At 48.8% G+C, this 17,029-nt stretch overlaps 1 protein-coding gene across 2 annotated transcripts in view; it reads left to right on the forward strand.

The window, feature by feature from the left end:
• DOCK1 (dedicator of cytokinesis 1) overlaps nucleotides 1-17,029 on the forward strand; it is a 540,262-nt gene that overhangs the window by 512,950 nt on the left and 10,283 nt on the right. For both annotated transcript variants that reach the window (XM_082637778.1, XM_082637779.1), the window contains exons 47-49: nucleotides 2,318-2,455; nucleotides 10,636-10,781; nucleotides 14,732-14,930. In XM_082637778.1, coding sequence (XP_082493904.1) covers nucleotides 2,318-2,455; nucleotides 10,636-10,781; nucleotides 14,732-14,930 — 483 coding nt within the window. The remainder of the gene's footprint in view (nucleotides 1-2,317; nucleotides 2,456-10,635; nucleotides 10,782-14,731; nucleotides 14,931-17,029) is intronic.

A 17,029-nucleotide genomic window follows, 5' to 3' on the forward strand; every position in this document is an offset into this window, starting at 1 on the left:
CGGCATGTGGGATCTTCCCGGACCGGGGCTCGAACCCGTGTCCCTTGCATCGGCAGGCGGACTCTCAACCACTGCGCCACCAGGGCAGCCCCATATTTCTCTTTTGAAATGCACAGAGATGAAAGACCAAACCCATTCATCATCCCCAGCCGATGACAGTCGTACCGACGTCGCCAGTGGTGGCGCTCCTGGAAGCAGTGCTTCCAAATGTTCTTTGCCGCCGGCAGGTCATGAACCCATGTAGGAGACACACAGGAGCAGACTTCAAATACAGCACCGCCATTTAGAAGGGTGTCTTTTGAGAGTAGGCTGCATGCTGTCTTTGAACAACTCGAGGTGTGACTTTGGGGAAGTCCTCCCCCTTCTCTGGGCTCTGGGAAACTCTTTAGATGTGCAGACACCTGGGATCCACTCTAGACCAAACCAGGGCTCTGGGGGTGGCATTCAGGAATCTGCCTGAGAGATTTTGACGCTCAGCTTGGTTGGAATCCAAAGACCATTCCAGGCCTCAGTCCATGGCTTCTGCTTGTGTACTAAGCACCTCATATGTTGGAGTGTTTGCACAGAGCATCTTTTTATTCATAGCTTAAGTTCAGCCCCGAGCAGACATAGAACAAGGGCCAGATCCCACCCTTCTTTTAGAAGGTTGTATCTGACCAATGTCAGGGACCTGTTGAGGGGATACATTTCATACCCCATAAATTTCACCTGCCAGATCACCGTTCATTCAGTCCCAAGACCTGAACCGAAGGGTCTTAACTTTAGTCCAGCAAGTAGCTTCTTTGATGTCAAGAATCTGGCCAATTAAGAGTTTTATCAAACCAACAACAAAAAAATGCAGAAATGACTGGACCACACTTTTATACATTTGAGAGAGGGCCATTTTACAAGATGCTTTCAGGATCTAGAGTGGCTGTGCTTTAACCTTAAGACAGCACCCCGACGTTTGTCTTCACGCCCAGATAGCCACGACCCGTTTACCATACCACCAAGAGCTGTCTGCAGCCTGCCTTTGCCGACCCCCAGGAAGCAAAAGGATTTCTGCGAGCGTTTTCTTCTGTTGAACCTGAACAAACTGCAGCTAGCCCCTGGAGGCTGCCATCCGCAAGAGTAATTCGTATGGAATAGTAAAACGTCCCGTCTAGTTTGAAACCTTAGCTGCACGCTGTCCTGTGGGTGATAGCTGTTTGGAAAGGGATGCCTGGCGTGTACCTTGGGTAAAAGCCCAACTGCCAGCCAAACACACTTTGTGCCAGGGCAGCTCAAGAGCAGGCTGGGTGGTGTAAACACAGGGGAGCGCTCACTTATTCCGTCCTTCCCTGGAGCACCACAAGAGGCACCAGCTACGTGCTATAAATGGCAACCACATACATTTTATGCATTGATTCATCTTGATAAGATTTCTTGAATTTGTTCACGTGAAATTCAATTGTGTGCTTATTATCCTTCTTACTAATAAATGTGCTCATTTAGATTGGTGTTCTGTCATATTAAGAAAATCTGTTTTTAATCAGTATTTTGACTTAATTGTAAATTATTAAGAGGAAGCCTCTTAGCCTGATTGCATTGAAGAGCATCTACCTCCCAGTCTGAGCCTCAGGGGAAGCAGAAGCCAGGGGGAGAAAGGAGGCTTTCTCACACCCACCCCCAACAGCTGTGACTCCGGAGGGTCTCTGGGGCTGGGGAATAAAAATGTCTCTACGACGCTTTTAAAGGTCAGCTATATCTCCACGCTCCGATGTGGAGTCTTGGCATGGATATTTTTGACAGCAGTGTTGGCAGAGACATGATTCTTTTTAGTTTTAAGGAAGAATAAATCTGGTTTTCTTTCCAAATAAGAACATCCTTCAGGACTATAGATCACGTATTATTAGGTTTTTACATCGTGGAATAGGGTTCTCAATGGCCTGTCGAGGCAATGTTCTTAGCGAAAAAAATCTTTATACTGTGACTTGGCCCTTTGCTAACAGATCAAGTCGTAGCTAAACAAATCCAACACGCAGCCCTTCCCAAATCCAAGTGGAAAGCACGGAGAAGTCCATTCTGGGGTTGATGGTCAAGCGTGAGTCAGGCAAAGTAACGGAGCAGCCGCATGCTGCATACCGCACTAGACGTGTCCGACTTAAAACACAAATGCTTGTCATTTACACATTGTGGTCTGGGGGAGTCACCTGCCTGATGATGAATTTAATCAGCCGGTTTGACTGGGAAACCAAAGCAGATGCATTTTGCACGTTGCCACTTTCTGCCTGGTGTGCGTTTCTCTCCCTAGACCACTAAGCAGGAAATAAGGAACGTCAACCTGTATGTTTTTCAGATTCCATTTTTGGCCGAAGGGATCAGGATTCATGGAGACAAAGTCACAGAAGCACTAAGGCCATTTCATGAGAGAATGGAAGCCTGTTTCAAACAGTTAAAGGAAAAAGTGGAGAAGCAGTACGGAGTCCGGACCATGGTAAGTGGCTGGCGCGGCAGAGGGGAGGGAGCGTGTCTCTGTGACAGGCTCACAGGGCCGAGTGCTTGAGCTGTGTACGTGATGCCTGCTTAGGAAGTGAGATAAGGAACCTCTGGCCCTTCATCCTTCCATGTGCCAGCAAACTAGTCACCACCTTTCGATAACTGGAAATGTCAGGGTGTGTAAACGTTCATGAATTTTCTTGATCACCGAATACCCCGCTTATGGCTGTGAACACAAGCTACCCGTAGTGTTGTGGAGCAACAGAAAGATCTCATAGACCCATGAGCAGAAAGATCTCATAGACCCATGAGCAGAAAGATCTCATAGATCCGTGCGACTCAGGCTGGTTCCCAGAGACCACACCCCAGTAACACAACACGCACGAAGGCATTAAATAACACACAGGGGAACAGCACTCATGAAGTCCCAAAGCCGAGGTAGAGCCTGTGCCCAGGCCAAGGTCAGAGTCATTGAGGGGAGGAGTGGACTGCTGAGGTCTGAAGCTGTTACCTATTGGAGGAAGGGGTCACTGATCTAGGCCAAGGGTAAGTTGCAGGAGATGAGCTGGACACTGGCTGAAGGGAGGACTCACTTAGCAAAGGCTGAAGGCAGGGATTTGAATGGCAGGCCAGGGACCGGTGCAGACACAGCCATGCCTTGGGCAGGAGACAAATTGTAAGGAGGAGCTGGGAAGGTGACCAGCCCCCCAGAGCCTGGAATGCCAGGATGTTCCAGGATGAAGGACAGAGCTGAGCTTTTTTTTTTTTTTTAACATCATTATTGGAGCATAATTACTTTAAGCTGGGACGAAGTGGGAGTGGGATGGACATATATACACTACCAAATGTAAAACAGATAGCTAGTGGGAAGCAGCCGCATAGCACAGGGACATCAGACCTGGGCTTTTTTTTTTTTTTTTTTTTCCTTTGCGGTATGCGGGCCTCTCACTGTTGTGGCCTCTCCCATTGCGGAGCACAGGCTCCGGACACGCAGGCTCAGCGGCCATGGCTCACGGGCCCAGCCGCTCCACGGCATGTGGGATCTTCCCGGACCGGGGCACGAACCCGTGTCCCCTGCATCGGCAGGCAGACTCTCAACCACTGCGCCACCAGGGAAGCCCCAGACCTGGGCTTTTGCTAAGAGTTGGTGGAAGGTCTCCTAGCCAGGGCTGAGATCAGGAGCATGATAAAAAAGTGGCTAGGCATTTTTATGGATGCAAAATACCTGACAGCTTAAGCCTTATGGTGGTGGGCTTGAGGCAGTCTTCATGAGCCATGCCTTAGCATCTCTGGGGGCAGGACCAGACACCTCACATCACAGCACCCCTGTGGTGCAGTTGAAAGCATCACTTCCACCCTTACTCAGGGTCTCTGGGAGCCTTGGTGAGTCCTAGCCTTGACTGCTTGTGGACTCGGGAAACGTCTGGCCTAGCAGATGGCTTGAGGCCCCCGTTTCTCCATTGTTCGGGGGCGAGCATCAGGGTCGCAAAAAGAGGCAGCGAGACCTCTTCTGGTCTCCTGGAATCCCATGCCCACTGGCATATGCGAGCAGGTCTTCTGTTATCCCGCAAAGGGAAGGCAGGCTGCAGGAGTTACTCCACCTCTCCTAACGCAAGACACTCTACCTCCTAAAGAATCAGGTGTCCAACCAGGTGTGCCATTTTGGTTTTTCTTCTGACCCAGCTCCATCTTTCTGCCGTTCTCTAAACTTCTCTGCTGTTCCCTGTTGAGCTGCCTTCTTTTTGTTCACCCCTTTATCTCACTTAGCAAACACTAATTTAGTGCTTACCATGTGCCGGGGACCTTTCCGAGGTTTTTAACAATTATGGACCTCTTAGGTTCCGGCAACACGAGGAAGGAGACACTGGACATCCCCATTTTATAGATGGGGCAGCAGGAGCATGGGAAGGCTCACTAGCCCGAGCTTACACTAGGAAGTGGCAGAACTCTTCTTCTTCTCTTGCCCTTGTGGTTGGAGACATGTAAGAGGGCCAGACCACCCCTGAGAGGGGTTATGCTCTATGCTCTCCCACCCTCCCCAGCCCTGCCGGCCATGCCTGGGCCCCAGAGCCTCCAAGCCCGGGACCTAGCGCTCATCAAATGAGGTGTCTTTGGCCTTGACCACAGCAGAGCATGAGCCTGACCAAGCCAAGAGTAACACAACTGCCGGGCTATGGTCTGAAGACTCAGCAGGCAGGAATCTGGGGCCGTCAGCCCAGCAGGAACTGCTGCAGGTGAGCAGGCTTAGAAATCAGGACCACACTGGAGGAGCCTTCATTGCAAGTCAGAATCCTGGAGCTGTGCCTGATCACTCTGGAGCTTGTGACTCATTACAATCAGCGTCAAGTGGCCAGAAGAGTTTCAAAGTACATCACGGTGCACCTCTTTCAAAGTCTGATGCCACTTTTCATTCTTTCTGAGAAATAAACACTTGTGAAATCTCCCAAGTTTTCTTACTAAGTGAAAAGCTTCCTCTCTGATCAATCATTTCATGTATATTTCAGGATGACAGAAATCTGTCTGGCTCACCAGACATCCTTCATATCCCTTTCTCTGCTGTGATTCATGATCTCTCTGCGGCTTGTGCTTGCACACGGGGGAGCAGGGAAGGTGGGCAGGGCGCTTGTGTAGGCAGTGGGACGTCCTCGGCCGGTGATGAGCCATGTGCACCACAGCCTGAGACGGCGTCTTCTCCACCAACGTCCCACCCCGAGGCTGGGGCAGCCAAGGCATCTCCACCCTCCACAAGCCAGGGGTTGACCAGGCTTATTGGGAATGAAGTTGGGAACAGAATTAAGGATGTATTTTACATCCGTGGATGCTTTGTCCTCTGGAGCTGCCTCCCTGAGTCCACCTCCATCCTGGGACCCTGAAGGCAGGCTCTGCAGCCAGCCTCCCTTGAGCAGACAAAAGGTCAGGCAGATACCCTGTCGTTCTCTGAAAAATATGGTGATAAAATGCCGTCTGGAATGAGGCTTTCCCGTCGTACCGACTTTGAGAACTTTCAAGCTCCTCAGAGTACTTTCAAAAGCAATACAGTATCATCCTGTTTTTAAAAAGATGGATTTAAAAGTAAAAACCCCAGGGCTTCCCTGGTGGCGCAGTGGTTGGGAATCCACCTGCCCACGTGGGGGACACGGGTTCGAGCCCTGGTCTGGGAAGATCCCACATGCCGCGGAGCAGCTAAGCCCGTGCGCCACAGCTACTGAGCCTGCGCTCTAGAGCCCGTGAACCACAACTGATGAGTCCGCGTGCCACAACTACTGAAGCCTGGGCGCCTAGAGCCCGTGCTCCGCGACGAGAGAAGGCACCGCAATGAGAAGCCCATGCACTGCAACGAAGAGCAGCCCCCGCTCGCCACAACTAGAGAAAGCCTGTACACGGCAACGAAGACCCAGTGCAGCCAAAAAATAAAATAAAATTTAAAAAAATAAAATAAAAATAAAAACCCCATAGAAAGGACATAAACCATTTTGTCCATTTTTCTGGGTCAGCCTAAGCCATAGAAAGGGAAGACTTGGACACCTTCTGACTCCTAATCCACCAGTGGCTCCATGGGACACCCCCAGCCCGCTCAGCTTTGGCCTTCATTCAGACAGTCCTGGGCTCTAAGGTGCCACCGCTCCCCGGATGAAAGCACAGGAGCCTGGTCTCCTCCGTATACTTAGATAGTGAGGAGTGCAGACCCGGGGTCCCCAGAGAAGAGGCCACGAGCACCAGCCACGTTCAGCACTGGTCCCCAGCTCCTGGGGAGAGGGCTGGAGTGAGTCTGTGCTTCAGGCCGTGGTAACAACAGCAAGGGCAACGGAGGCTGCGGTTCAGAGCGTGGCCCGCCCTGCGCGCGTCACCTGCGTCATTTCAGCTCATCCTTGCCGGCCTCTCAAGGTGGCATGATTATTCCCTACATGCTCAGGAGGAAGCTGAGACCCAGAGCAGTTCCCTGTTTTATGCCAGGTCACCTCGTCCATGCCAGAGCCAACATTCCCGCCTAATTCTAACCTCCCCCCCGCTGCCCGCCCCGCCGCAGGGACAGAGACGTCCCCTCTCTCAAAGTGTCCTAGCGCTAGAGCTACCCCAACAGGGCTGGGAGAGACCAACTGCTTCAGAGGAAAAAACAAAAGCCCTGGATCCTCAATTTCTAGAGGCTCTGCTTGGTCAAGAAGGAATTGGGAGGTGACTGGCCCGGGGGGACCCAGGGCCACACCGAGTGGCTGCCCTGCTGATACGGGACCAAGACTGGCTTCTGTCCGTCCTCTGCCAGAGCCGGCTCCTGCCGCCCCCCTTCCCGTGTTCTTCCCAATCCGTGCTTGTGCGTCCCGACCAAGACTCAAGGTCGCCTCTCTGGGCAAATCGCCAGCCCTCTGTGGTTGGGGGTAGGACGCTCACAGCTGCTTCCTGGGCCTTCCCACGAGCTGGATGAGGTCATCCTGTGGCCATTGGCACCTCCTGGTCCCTGGCCGCCTCCCTCCTGTGCACCCCCTCCCTCAGCCCTGGCTGCCATGAAGATCATTTCATCAGAGAAATGGAAACCGTCATGCTGGGCGCTCACAGCACCCAGATGTCAGATGGGTCGTGTTTCTTCTCCACCGTAAGCAGAGCTGCATTTCCTGGAAGGCTGCGTCTCCACGTACCCAGAAGATGATGGACAACAGAGGCAGCATCTGCCAAGCCAGAAAAATCACCCGAGCACGAGGTTGACGGCTGTCTTCTCCTCTGCCCGTCACCTGGATCCAGAGAGGACGGGGTTGAAGTCAAGCTGAGGCGGTTGCCAGGGAGAAGTGAGAAGGCAGCCCCTCGCGGGTCAGGAGGTGGTATGAGCAGGTGGCTGCTCAGAAAGACAGTCCCCAGCTTCTGGAACGCTGATCCCCACCTCTGAGCTGTCCTCAGAAGCTGCTGCTGTGGGAGAACTGTCAGGGGAGAGCCTGGGTTTTGAAAGGCAGCGGCTGTGAACAGGTCTCACTCAAAGCATCAAGAGGGTCAGAGTCCCACAGAGGTGCCAGAGAGAGGAGCAGTAGCCGAGCTGGGCACGGTGGTACCAGGGGTAGCAGATGGGGTGGTCAGGATGCACCTAGAGTAGCAGGCAGGACTCTTCCTTGGGAGGGTCAGGAACAGAGGGGCCCAGAACAGGCTCCCAGGGCTCAGCCGAGAGGCTGGATGAGAGGAACACTTCTGGCCTTGGATTGCCGTCTGAATGTGTTGAAGAAAGGGAAACTACTGAATGGGAGAAAGTATCTGCAAATCATAGGACTGCTAAGGGGTTAATATCCAACATATATAAACAGCCTATGCGACTCAACATCATGAAAACAAACCACGTGGTTAAAAAATGGCCAGAGGACCTCAGTAGACATTTTTCCAAAGAGGACATGCAGATGTCCAATAGGCACATAAAAAGATGCTCAACATCACGAATCATCAGGGAAATGCAAATCAAAACCACACTGAGATACCACCTTACATCTGTCAGAACGGCTGTCATCACAACGAACACAAATGACAAATGTTAGTGAGGATGTGGAGAAAAGGGAAGCCTTGTGCACTGTTTATGGGAATGTAAATTCGTGCAGCCAGTGTGGAAAACAGTATGGAGGTTTCTCAAAAAACTAAAAGTAGAACTACCCTATGACCCAGCAATCCCACTCATGGATATATATCTGGAAAAACCAAAAACAGTAATTCAAAAAGATACATATACCCCAGTGTTCATAGCAACATTATTTACAATTGCCAAGATGTGGAAGCAACCTCAGAAGATATGAGATATATATGAATACCACTCAGACATAAAAAAAGAAGAAAGTGTTGCCAATTTGCAGCAAAATGGATGGACTTGGAGGGTATTATGCTCAGTGAAATAAGTCAGAGAAAGATAAACACTGTATGATATCACGTATATGTGAAATCTAAAAAATACAACAAACTAATGAATATAACAGAAAAGAAGCAGACTTAACAGATATAGAGAACAAACTAGTGGTTACCAGTGGGGAGAGGGAGAGGGGAGGGACACTATAGGGGTAGGGGATTAAGAGGTACAAACTATTAGGTATAAAATAAGCTACAAAGGTATATTGTACAACACAGGGAATATAGCCAGTATTTTATAATAACTGTAAATGGAATATAACCTTTTTTTAACATCTTTATCAGAGTATAATTGCTTTACAATGGCGTGTTAGTTTCTGCTTTATAACAAAGTGAATCAGTTATACATATACATATGTCCCCATATCCCTTCCTTCTTGTGTCTCCCTCCCCCCATCCTTATCCCACCCATCTAGGTGGTCACAAAGCACTGAGCTGATCTCCCTGTGCTATGCGGCTGCTTCCCACTAGCTATCTATTTTACGTTTGGTACTGCATATATGTCCATGCCACTCTCTCAGTTTGTCACAGAAATGCCTGAGAAGAGGATATTGTAGACTGAGTTTCTAGAAACATTTTTACAATTTGGATTAATCTGCAAGTAACCACTTCCTTTTAAGTTTTCCTTATAAAAGCCAATTAATGACAATGGCTGTCTCCCTGGAGATGGGCCATGGCACCATCATTGGTGCTAAACCCAAGACGGACCAGACTCTCTGTGCTGGCAGATTTCAGCTGCATATTAAGCCAGTGATCAGTAAACTATGGCCTGACACCTGTTCTTGTAAACAAAGTTTTATTGGAACACAGCTGTGCTCACTTATTTCTGTACTGTTTATGACTCTTTTCGTGCTTGGGACAGAGACCTTATGGCCCGCAAGCCTGAAATACTTATTATCTGACCCTTTGCAGAAAACAGTTTCCAGCTTCTGCTTTACACTGTTCTTTAGCAATTTTGAACCTTTTACTATTTTAAAATTTTATTTTATTGAAGTATAGTTGACTTACAACGTTGTCTTAATTTCTGCTGTACAGCGAGATGATTCAGTCATACATATATATATATATATAAATACATTCTTTTTCATATTCTTTTCCATTATAGTTTATCACAGGATATTGAATATAGTTCCCTGTGCTATACAGTAGGACCGTGTTGTTTATCCATTCCGTATGTAATAGATTGCATCTGCTAATCGCAAACTCACAATCCATCCCTCCTTTTCCCCTTGGCAACCACAAGTCTGCTGAACCTTTTACTATTGAAGAGATAGTGTACAGATCAAATAGTATTTCATGGGCAAAACAAATATTTAAGAAACAGACCGTCTTTTCAATGGTGTTGTACAATCTGTAATCACCGTGGTCCCAGGCAGGTCTTCTATAGGTGATGGGCTGAATGAAACACCAGCTTTGGTGGAGTGGGGATGGGCTTTAGGGAGGTTGAAGCCACACAGAGAGGGAATGCCCTACAGGAATTTGGTTTCCACATCCTCAGGTTAAAGAAAGGAGCCTCTGCTGCAGCTGCCATCCCAGATGTGCCAACATCTGGCTCGGGGTGCAGATACACTAGCATTTTGTAGCTAATTAGGTGTTGACATGTGCTGCATTTCAGTGACACTTATTTTGTTAATATACAATAGTATGACATGGCAAAGAGACGATGGAAAACTCTATCCAGAGACCGTTCTTCTCTAGAATGCATCACTGGTCCACTTTCTGGTGAGAAGGAGGAGTTTTAGCAAGGCCAGCCATGGATCCATCTAATCCATTGTACCAGTCACTGGCAGGGGAGGAAATCCACCTTTAATTAAGCAGCAGGTGCATCTTATTTTAGTCTAGAGAAGTTCAGTCATGATGCATCCATATAGTTTAGTGATCTTCTTGGTTTGTCACCATGCAGAGATACAAAGTTACCTAAAGATCTTGTAAAATTCTTTCACATTCTAGATATTTTTCTACAAGTTAAATTTTTTGATCAGTACATTGTACTATGACTCTGGAACAAGTTGATGCCTTGTGGTCTTGGTAGAGAAAACTGCTTTTTAAATTTAAAAAAAAAACAAAGTTCTTCCTGGTATTTTTCACAGTATCAAATCAGATTTCAAAAAGCCTCCAAATAATCATCGTTTTTGTCTTCAACTTTGAACAAGCACATGCACTGTTCATGAAAGTGTGGACAGTTTTGATCTAGATTCCAGGCTGCTAAGACCACCTGGTCCAAGGTGTCCGCCCGTGCCAGGCTGGGCGCCTTTTGCCACAGCATCAAACAAGTCTCTGTCTCTCTGTTTCTCTCCCCTCTGCCCAACCCAGCCCTCAAGTCTGGACGACAGGAGAGGCAGCCGTCCCCGGTCCATGGTCCGATCCTTCACAATGCCTTCCTCATCCCGGCCTCTGTCTGTGGCCTCTGTCTCGTCCCTGTCATCAGACAGCACCCCTTCCAGGCCGGGCTCCGATGGGTGAGTCTGGCTCAGCAGCCGGGGAGGGTTGGGAGGGGCTTCAAGAAGCCACCCAGGGCCCTGGGTTTGTTTCATCACACCTGAGAGGATTTTTGAAAATCAAAACTCTCTTTGAAATGGAGACCATCCAAGACTTTTACAGTCACGGTGCCACTAAGACGTGTAGAGTCTTGTGAATTTTTGAGGAAAAATGCCTCACTTTGGGTACCACTTCGGACGAGGTTTCCATCAAATTGTAAAACCTCCAGGTGAGTGTTCAGTCCTTTTCAGCAAGTCCCGGAAGCCGTGTGATGCATTCCTTGCCAGCTGCGTGCTTGTTCTTTTCATCTCTTGCTCACTCCCCAGGTGTCATGCTAGGGCAGGACTGTCACACACAGGCAGGCTTCCTTGAGAGCTGGCAGGGCCACCTTCTTTCTACAAGATCCCTTTGGAGACCCAGTTCTGCTCTTGAGCACCGGATGGCACAGAGCAACTAAGAAGGGATCAAGAACGGAACGGACGGGTGAACATTTCATTGAGCTCCCGCTGTGTCTCCTGCCAAGAGAACCTCGTTACTGACATTTTTGTGTGTTTTGCGGTAGCATATATGAAAAGTTTGTCCTGATTATACAGAAAGAAAAAATGTCACATGCAATTTAAACAGTAGAGAAGAACTTCTAATTGTTTTGCTGTCGAGTTTGCACAGTTGTGTGTTTGTCCGAGCCCGTTTGGTTTACAATCCATCATCCCATCCTATCAAACCCACAGGCTCCTGGCCCCTGCGACACGCAGACACAAACTTCCAGGGCGCCCCAAGGGACAGCTCCGACCCAAGTGCCCTTTGTTGCCAATGACCAATGTACCCAATGACGGATGGCAAACTGTTCCCACGTTGTTTTCCTAACAGTAATTTTTGTGGTTGTTGTTGTTTTTGTTTTGTTTTGTTTTGTTTGCGGTACGTGGGCCTCTCACTGTTGTGGCCTCTCCCGTTGCGGAGCACAGGCTCCGGACGCGCAGGCTCAGCGGCCATGGCTCACAGGCCCAGCCGCTCCGCGGCATGTGGGATCTTCCCGGACCGGGGCACGAACCCGTGTCCCCTGCATCGGCAGGCGGACTCTCAACCACTGCGCCACCAGGGAAGCCCGCTAACAGTAATTTTTATCAGTGTCTGCTACTTCTAAGGCCAAGTCCATATGGAAAACCTCAATTTAGAGGTATTTAAATCAAGTGTGCTTGTCACTGGGAGCAAGATTGCTAAAGAAACTTAATTCAACTTCTCCCCAGGGAAATCCCCAGGCTAGTTATAAAAAGGTTTTTATATTTCCAGGAACGTAGGGATGCGGGCAGAAAGTGATCTAGAGGTTTTAGATGGAAGAGTACTGTCCTGCATATGTGAATACATGAGTGGGACTCGTTGTCTCCACCCCTGGAGCCGTCTTTGTTTAACCTTGAACTAGAAGGCATCTTTATTAGAGTCCAGATTTTTGTTCATTCTCGGGGTTACCACCTTTCACTACCTAACGGATGTGGAGAAAATGAGGCTTTGGTCTCAAATGGCACCAGGTATGTGCAGAATAAAGTTCGTCCTGTCGGCAGTTGGTTCTCATAATGTGAAAAATTTAAAGCTCGGCCTTTCTCTTGGTTCCTTGTATATTCGTCTGGATTTCACAGCACAGGTTTTCCCCGGAGCTTTAAGATGTCCACTAATCCTTTGTTTCCCTACATTAATTATCCCAAGTTCTGCCAAACCTAGAATAAAATCACGAAGATTTTTAAATTTTTGTTTATAGTAGAAGAGATATAATATTTAACAGCTAATGGATGTTGATTTAGTAGTTATTGTGTATCCAGCTGGAAAAGTCCAGATGCCCAAAATGCCTTAATAATCAAAGTCAACACTGGTGGATTTCATTAATCATTTTCAAATTTTTATTATGCAAAAATTTCAGACATATACAAAGGAGACAAAATAGCATAATGAGGCCTTGTACCAGCCATGAGCCAGCCTCAACAGTGATCAACTCCTAGCCCACACTCTCCCTCTTCCATATTATTCTGAAGCAAATCTCAGGCATCATATCATTTCATCCATAAACATTTCAGTGTGAATTTCTAAAAGGTAAGAATTTACCAAAAACACAATCATACTACCTTCAGCACATGTAAAAAGTGAACAGTAATTCCATACTATCATCAAATATTGGTTTTAATTTCCAATTGAGGCATAAATGGCTTTTTTTTTTCTTTTTAGTTTGTTTGAAACTGATCCAAGTAAGAGTCCCACTTTGCAGCTGGCTGCTGTATCTCTTTAGTTCTCTTTTAATCCGTAGATTTCCCCTTCTACTTTTTTCTTTTCATTTCTTTTCCTTGTAATTTATTTGTTGAAAAATCCAGGTTGCTTCTGGTGTCGTCTGGATTTTGCTTATTGCATCCCCTACAGTGTTATTGACTGTGTATCTCTGTCTTTCATATTTCCTGCAGATTAGTGGTCACATCTAGAGGCTTGTGCACATTCAGGCATGAGTTGGGGACAGGATGACTTCAGTGTTCTTCATTCAGAAGGACATTCGTGTCTCTCTCCCTTGCAGTGATTTTAGCAGCTATTGATAATCAATGCCTACATTCAATACCATTACTGTTCAAATCCTGCTGACCATCCAGTTTTTTCTTTTTTTTTTTTTTACAAAACGTAGCAGATGTGATTCTTGCTCTCAGCAGTCAGCGTCTTCTATGGATTTGAAATGTGGTTTTGTGAATGGTCCATCTACTAAGTGTTGACTTCCATGTGACCCCTCCTATGTCGGGGAGCCAAGGTGCTAGAATGGTCTTATTCAGAGCAGTGGTTTTGTTCTCAGTGTCCCGTTCACAAATAAGTTTGAAAGAAACCACAGCTAGGATGTCAATGTGACAGGCTTTCTAGATTTCCTTCTCTTACAATCAGTGTCCCCTTGAAGAAGACACTTCAGTCTCCAGGTGTCCCAGGAAGTCAGGCTTGGGAGGTTTCAGGACTGGGGGCTCCCAGGGGCAGGCCCGGGACCTGGCCCCTTATCTTGACAGCCCGCGTTACGGGGGTGGGATTTGCCCTCCCACAGGGCTCAGGGGCTGCCTGACATTGGGCAGCTCAAGGTCAGGGAGCTTCCGTGAACCCTCTCGGCTGACCACTTTGCTTCTCTTAACCATATGGGAATGATGGGTAGACCACAGTTTAAAAAACACATTTATGAGAAATCACAGTATAGGCTATTTCTCCTATATGACTGTATGACTCTAGCTTCTTTTAAGAGATCGTATCTCTTCTTAAATACCATTTTCATTCCATTTCATCTTGTGAAGTGGGACATCCAGCCCATGGTGCTCAGAGGTTGTGGAGTCTCACCAGCAGGTGGCAGAGCTGAGACCCAGAATCTCCGTCTCAAGCTCAGTTCTTGGCTAAAACACTGAGAGCATCTCCACATCCTTGCAAGCTGGAATTGGCTTGTTTCTCACTGAGCCGTCAAAGGGCTGTCAAATGGAAGCTACCTGTGTACCAATACAGACACTTCTTTGCATTAGCATCTGCCTGTTTCTCCTCATTGCATTCGTGAATATTTCAGTATGACTGTCTCAAAGGTGAGGGCTTCCCTTTTGAAATAGACCCCAAGTACCATCCTCCCATCGTAAATCAACAATAATCCCTGAATATAATCATCCCATATCCAGTGAGACTTTACATTTCCCTCATCATCCTGTAAGGGTTCTATTTTTTTCCCAATTTGTTTTTATCGAGATTCAAAGCTATAACCATTGCAGTTGGCAATATGTGTCTTAAGTCTCCCTTGGCCTTCCCTTTAAAATCCTTTCTTTCCTTGTAAAATTGGGCATTTCCCAGGGAGCACCTGATTCATTATGAGTGACTTTACATGGAGCTGCAGGGCGAAAAGCGGTGGCTGTCCTGGTAAGACGTCATTGATTTAAAGAACCATTTCCTTTAGGTTTGCTCTAGAACCCCTCCTGCCAAAGAAAATGCACTCCCGGTCCCAGGACAAGCTAGACAAGGACGACCCAGATAAAGAGAAGAAGGACAAGAAGAAGGAAAAAAGGAACAGCAAACATCAAGAGATATTTGATAAAGAATTTAAACCCACCGACATTCCCCTGCAGCAGTCTGAGGCTGTGATCCTCTCAGAAACGGTAATTTCACAGGGAGCTTTCCCTCGCTCCGCGGTAGCTGCCGGGACCTGTCTAGGCTCCACGTTTAGCCAAGGGGGCTGTCAATTGGATTTCATTGCATTGGCTATGAAATAGTCATTTGAAAATCGGGGGTCTCTCACGGCCCTCCTCTTGTATAACGGATGCCGTAGGGCATCCAGAGGCACAGAGGAAGCTGCATCTCTCCAGAGGATGCTTGTCTTTGCCCCTGTGCTCCATCCTCCATCCCACAGGGGCTGGGGGCAGGGCCAGCCATCAGCAGGCCCCACGTGGTTCTAGGCTCCACAGCAAAGTTGGACTTGCTTCCATTAGACATCCGGACATCTCTGGAGATGAACAGGATGCTTTTGTTGTCAGAGAGCCGTACTCCCGCCCAGCTAACGCTGTTCCCTTGCCCCTTCCTGACCAGAAATCACTAAGCCACCGTTTCTGCCCGAATGTTATAATCTGCTCAGCTAGCGTCCCAGAGCCCCTTCCCGCTGGGCTGTGCCAGCTGTACACAGGTCCGTGTTATCCTCCCAGTCTCATGTGCTCCATGCCTAAATCCCTTGGCCATCTTTCAAAAGGATTTTCAGGGACTTAACGTGACACATGCTGGTGAGTTGACATTAAAGACGGATCCCAGGGAATCTCATTCATTCCAGAGACTGGGGTTGTGTGATGGCAGTGAAACCCAAGCAGCATACTCTCCTCCCAGGGCTGGGCCTGGGGGGATGGGAGCTGCCGCTGCTCCCAGCAGCGCAGAGCAGCGTTTGGAGTCTGGGGGCAAAAATTAGGCACAGACAGCTTCTGGGGTGAACTGTATTCAGGATGTGCTATTTGTAGACTGGAGACAAAATAAAGAAGAGGCTCTCTGAGGCCATCAGCTTCAGAGGTGAAGTCAGGCTTAGAGCTGCCTCCCTCTCAAAATGGATGGACGTTTGCCTGTACGGTGGCCAAGCATGTGCCTGCCCTGGGCAGGGAGTCCATGACCTGTCCCGGCTGTTACTGAAGGGTTGCTTATCAAAGGGCTCAGGTGGGACCACCGTTTTATAAGACATACTTCACTGCTTGTTTATATCTTGAATACCAGAGGGTATGTTTCATCCAGACCGCATGCCATGGAGACCAGCAGCCACATGCTGCCTGGGTGTTTAGAGGTGGAAGGGAGACCCCAGAGCCACAGCGCAGTCTTCATGAAGGCAGATGCCCTTGCGAGGCCTTTGGACACAGCTCGGACTGCAGCTGGGCTTCGGTGTTTCACTGCAGAGTGCAGGGGGCCCAGGGTGTAGGGCCCGGGGCGGGACTGGCCACAGGCTAGCACTAAGTGCCCAGATGCAGCCTCACGCAGTGGGATCCAGAGGTTTCTGATGAGCCCGCCCCCGCCCCCTGGGCTCTGTTCACTCCTCTGGAAAGTTGGGAGGCCAGCGACCCTGCTGGGACGGGCTGGCACCCCCCTCTCTCTAGAGTCCAGACACCATCACTGGGTGGGGGAATGAACAGCAACATTTTTTGAATATTTACTAAGTGCAGCGCCTGTGCAAGTCTTTCGTACATTCTAATTTAAGCTCCACTTTAAGATGTTAAAACTGAGGGCCTCAGAGGATTTGAGCCACGTGGCAGAGTTGAACAGAATTAAGTTGCGTGCACAGAAGGGAAAGGACGTGCCAGGCTCAGCCGTCATCACAGTATAAGTCTGTCCCACCTGCCGTGGCCCTGCTTTCCCACGAGGATGCTAGCAAAGATGGGCTGAGTTCGGCGCAAAGTGCACCCCGTCCCCCATGGCTGGCCTGGGGTACCGTCAGCCAATCCACGAGAACCCACCAAGGTCAGAGCACAGAACCTGGACCCCACTGTCGGCCTCTGAGGAGTCTCAGAATAACCACCGCTGTAGCCCCAGGGGCTAGGCCTCCTGACTGCTCGCTGGAGGCAGACTGGCTATTCTTGTCCAGCCCAGGTAGCAGCCTGTCCTCCGGGTTACAGCTGCTGGCAAGGTCTGTGAGTCCAGTTAGGCACCTGGAGTTTCCTATTCAAGCCTCCATGTGTCTGTGACCGGCCAGGTGCTGCAGGACAGAGCAGGTGGGCTGGTGGGCTCCGTGAGA

Source organism: Mesoplodon mirus (assembly GCF_964341445.2).
Source record: "Mesoplodon mirus genome assembly, chromosome: 2".
Classification (NCBI taxonomy): domain Eukaryota; kingdom Metazoa; phylum Chordata; class Mammalia; order Artiodactyla; family Ziphiidae; genus Mesoplodon; species Mesoplodon mirus.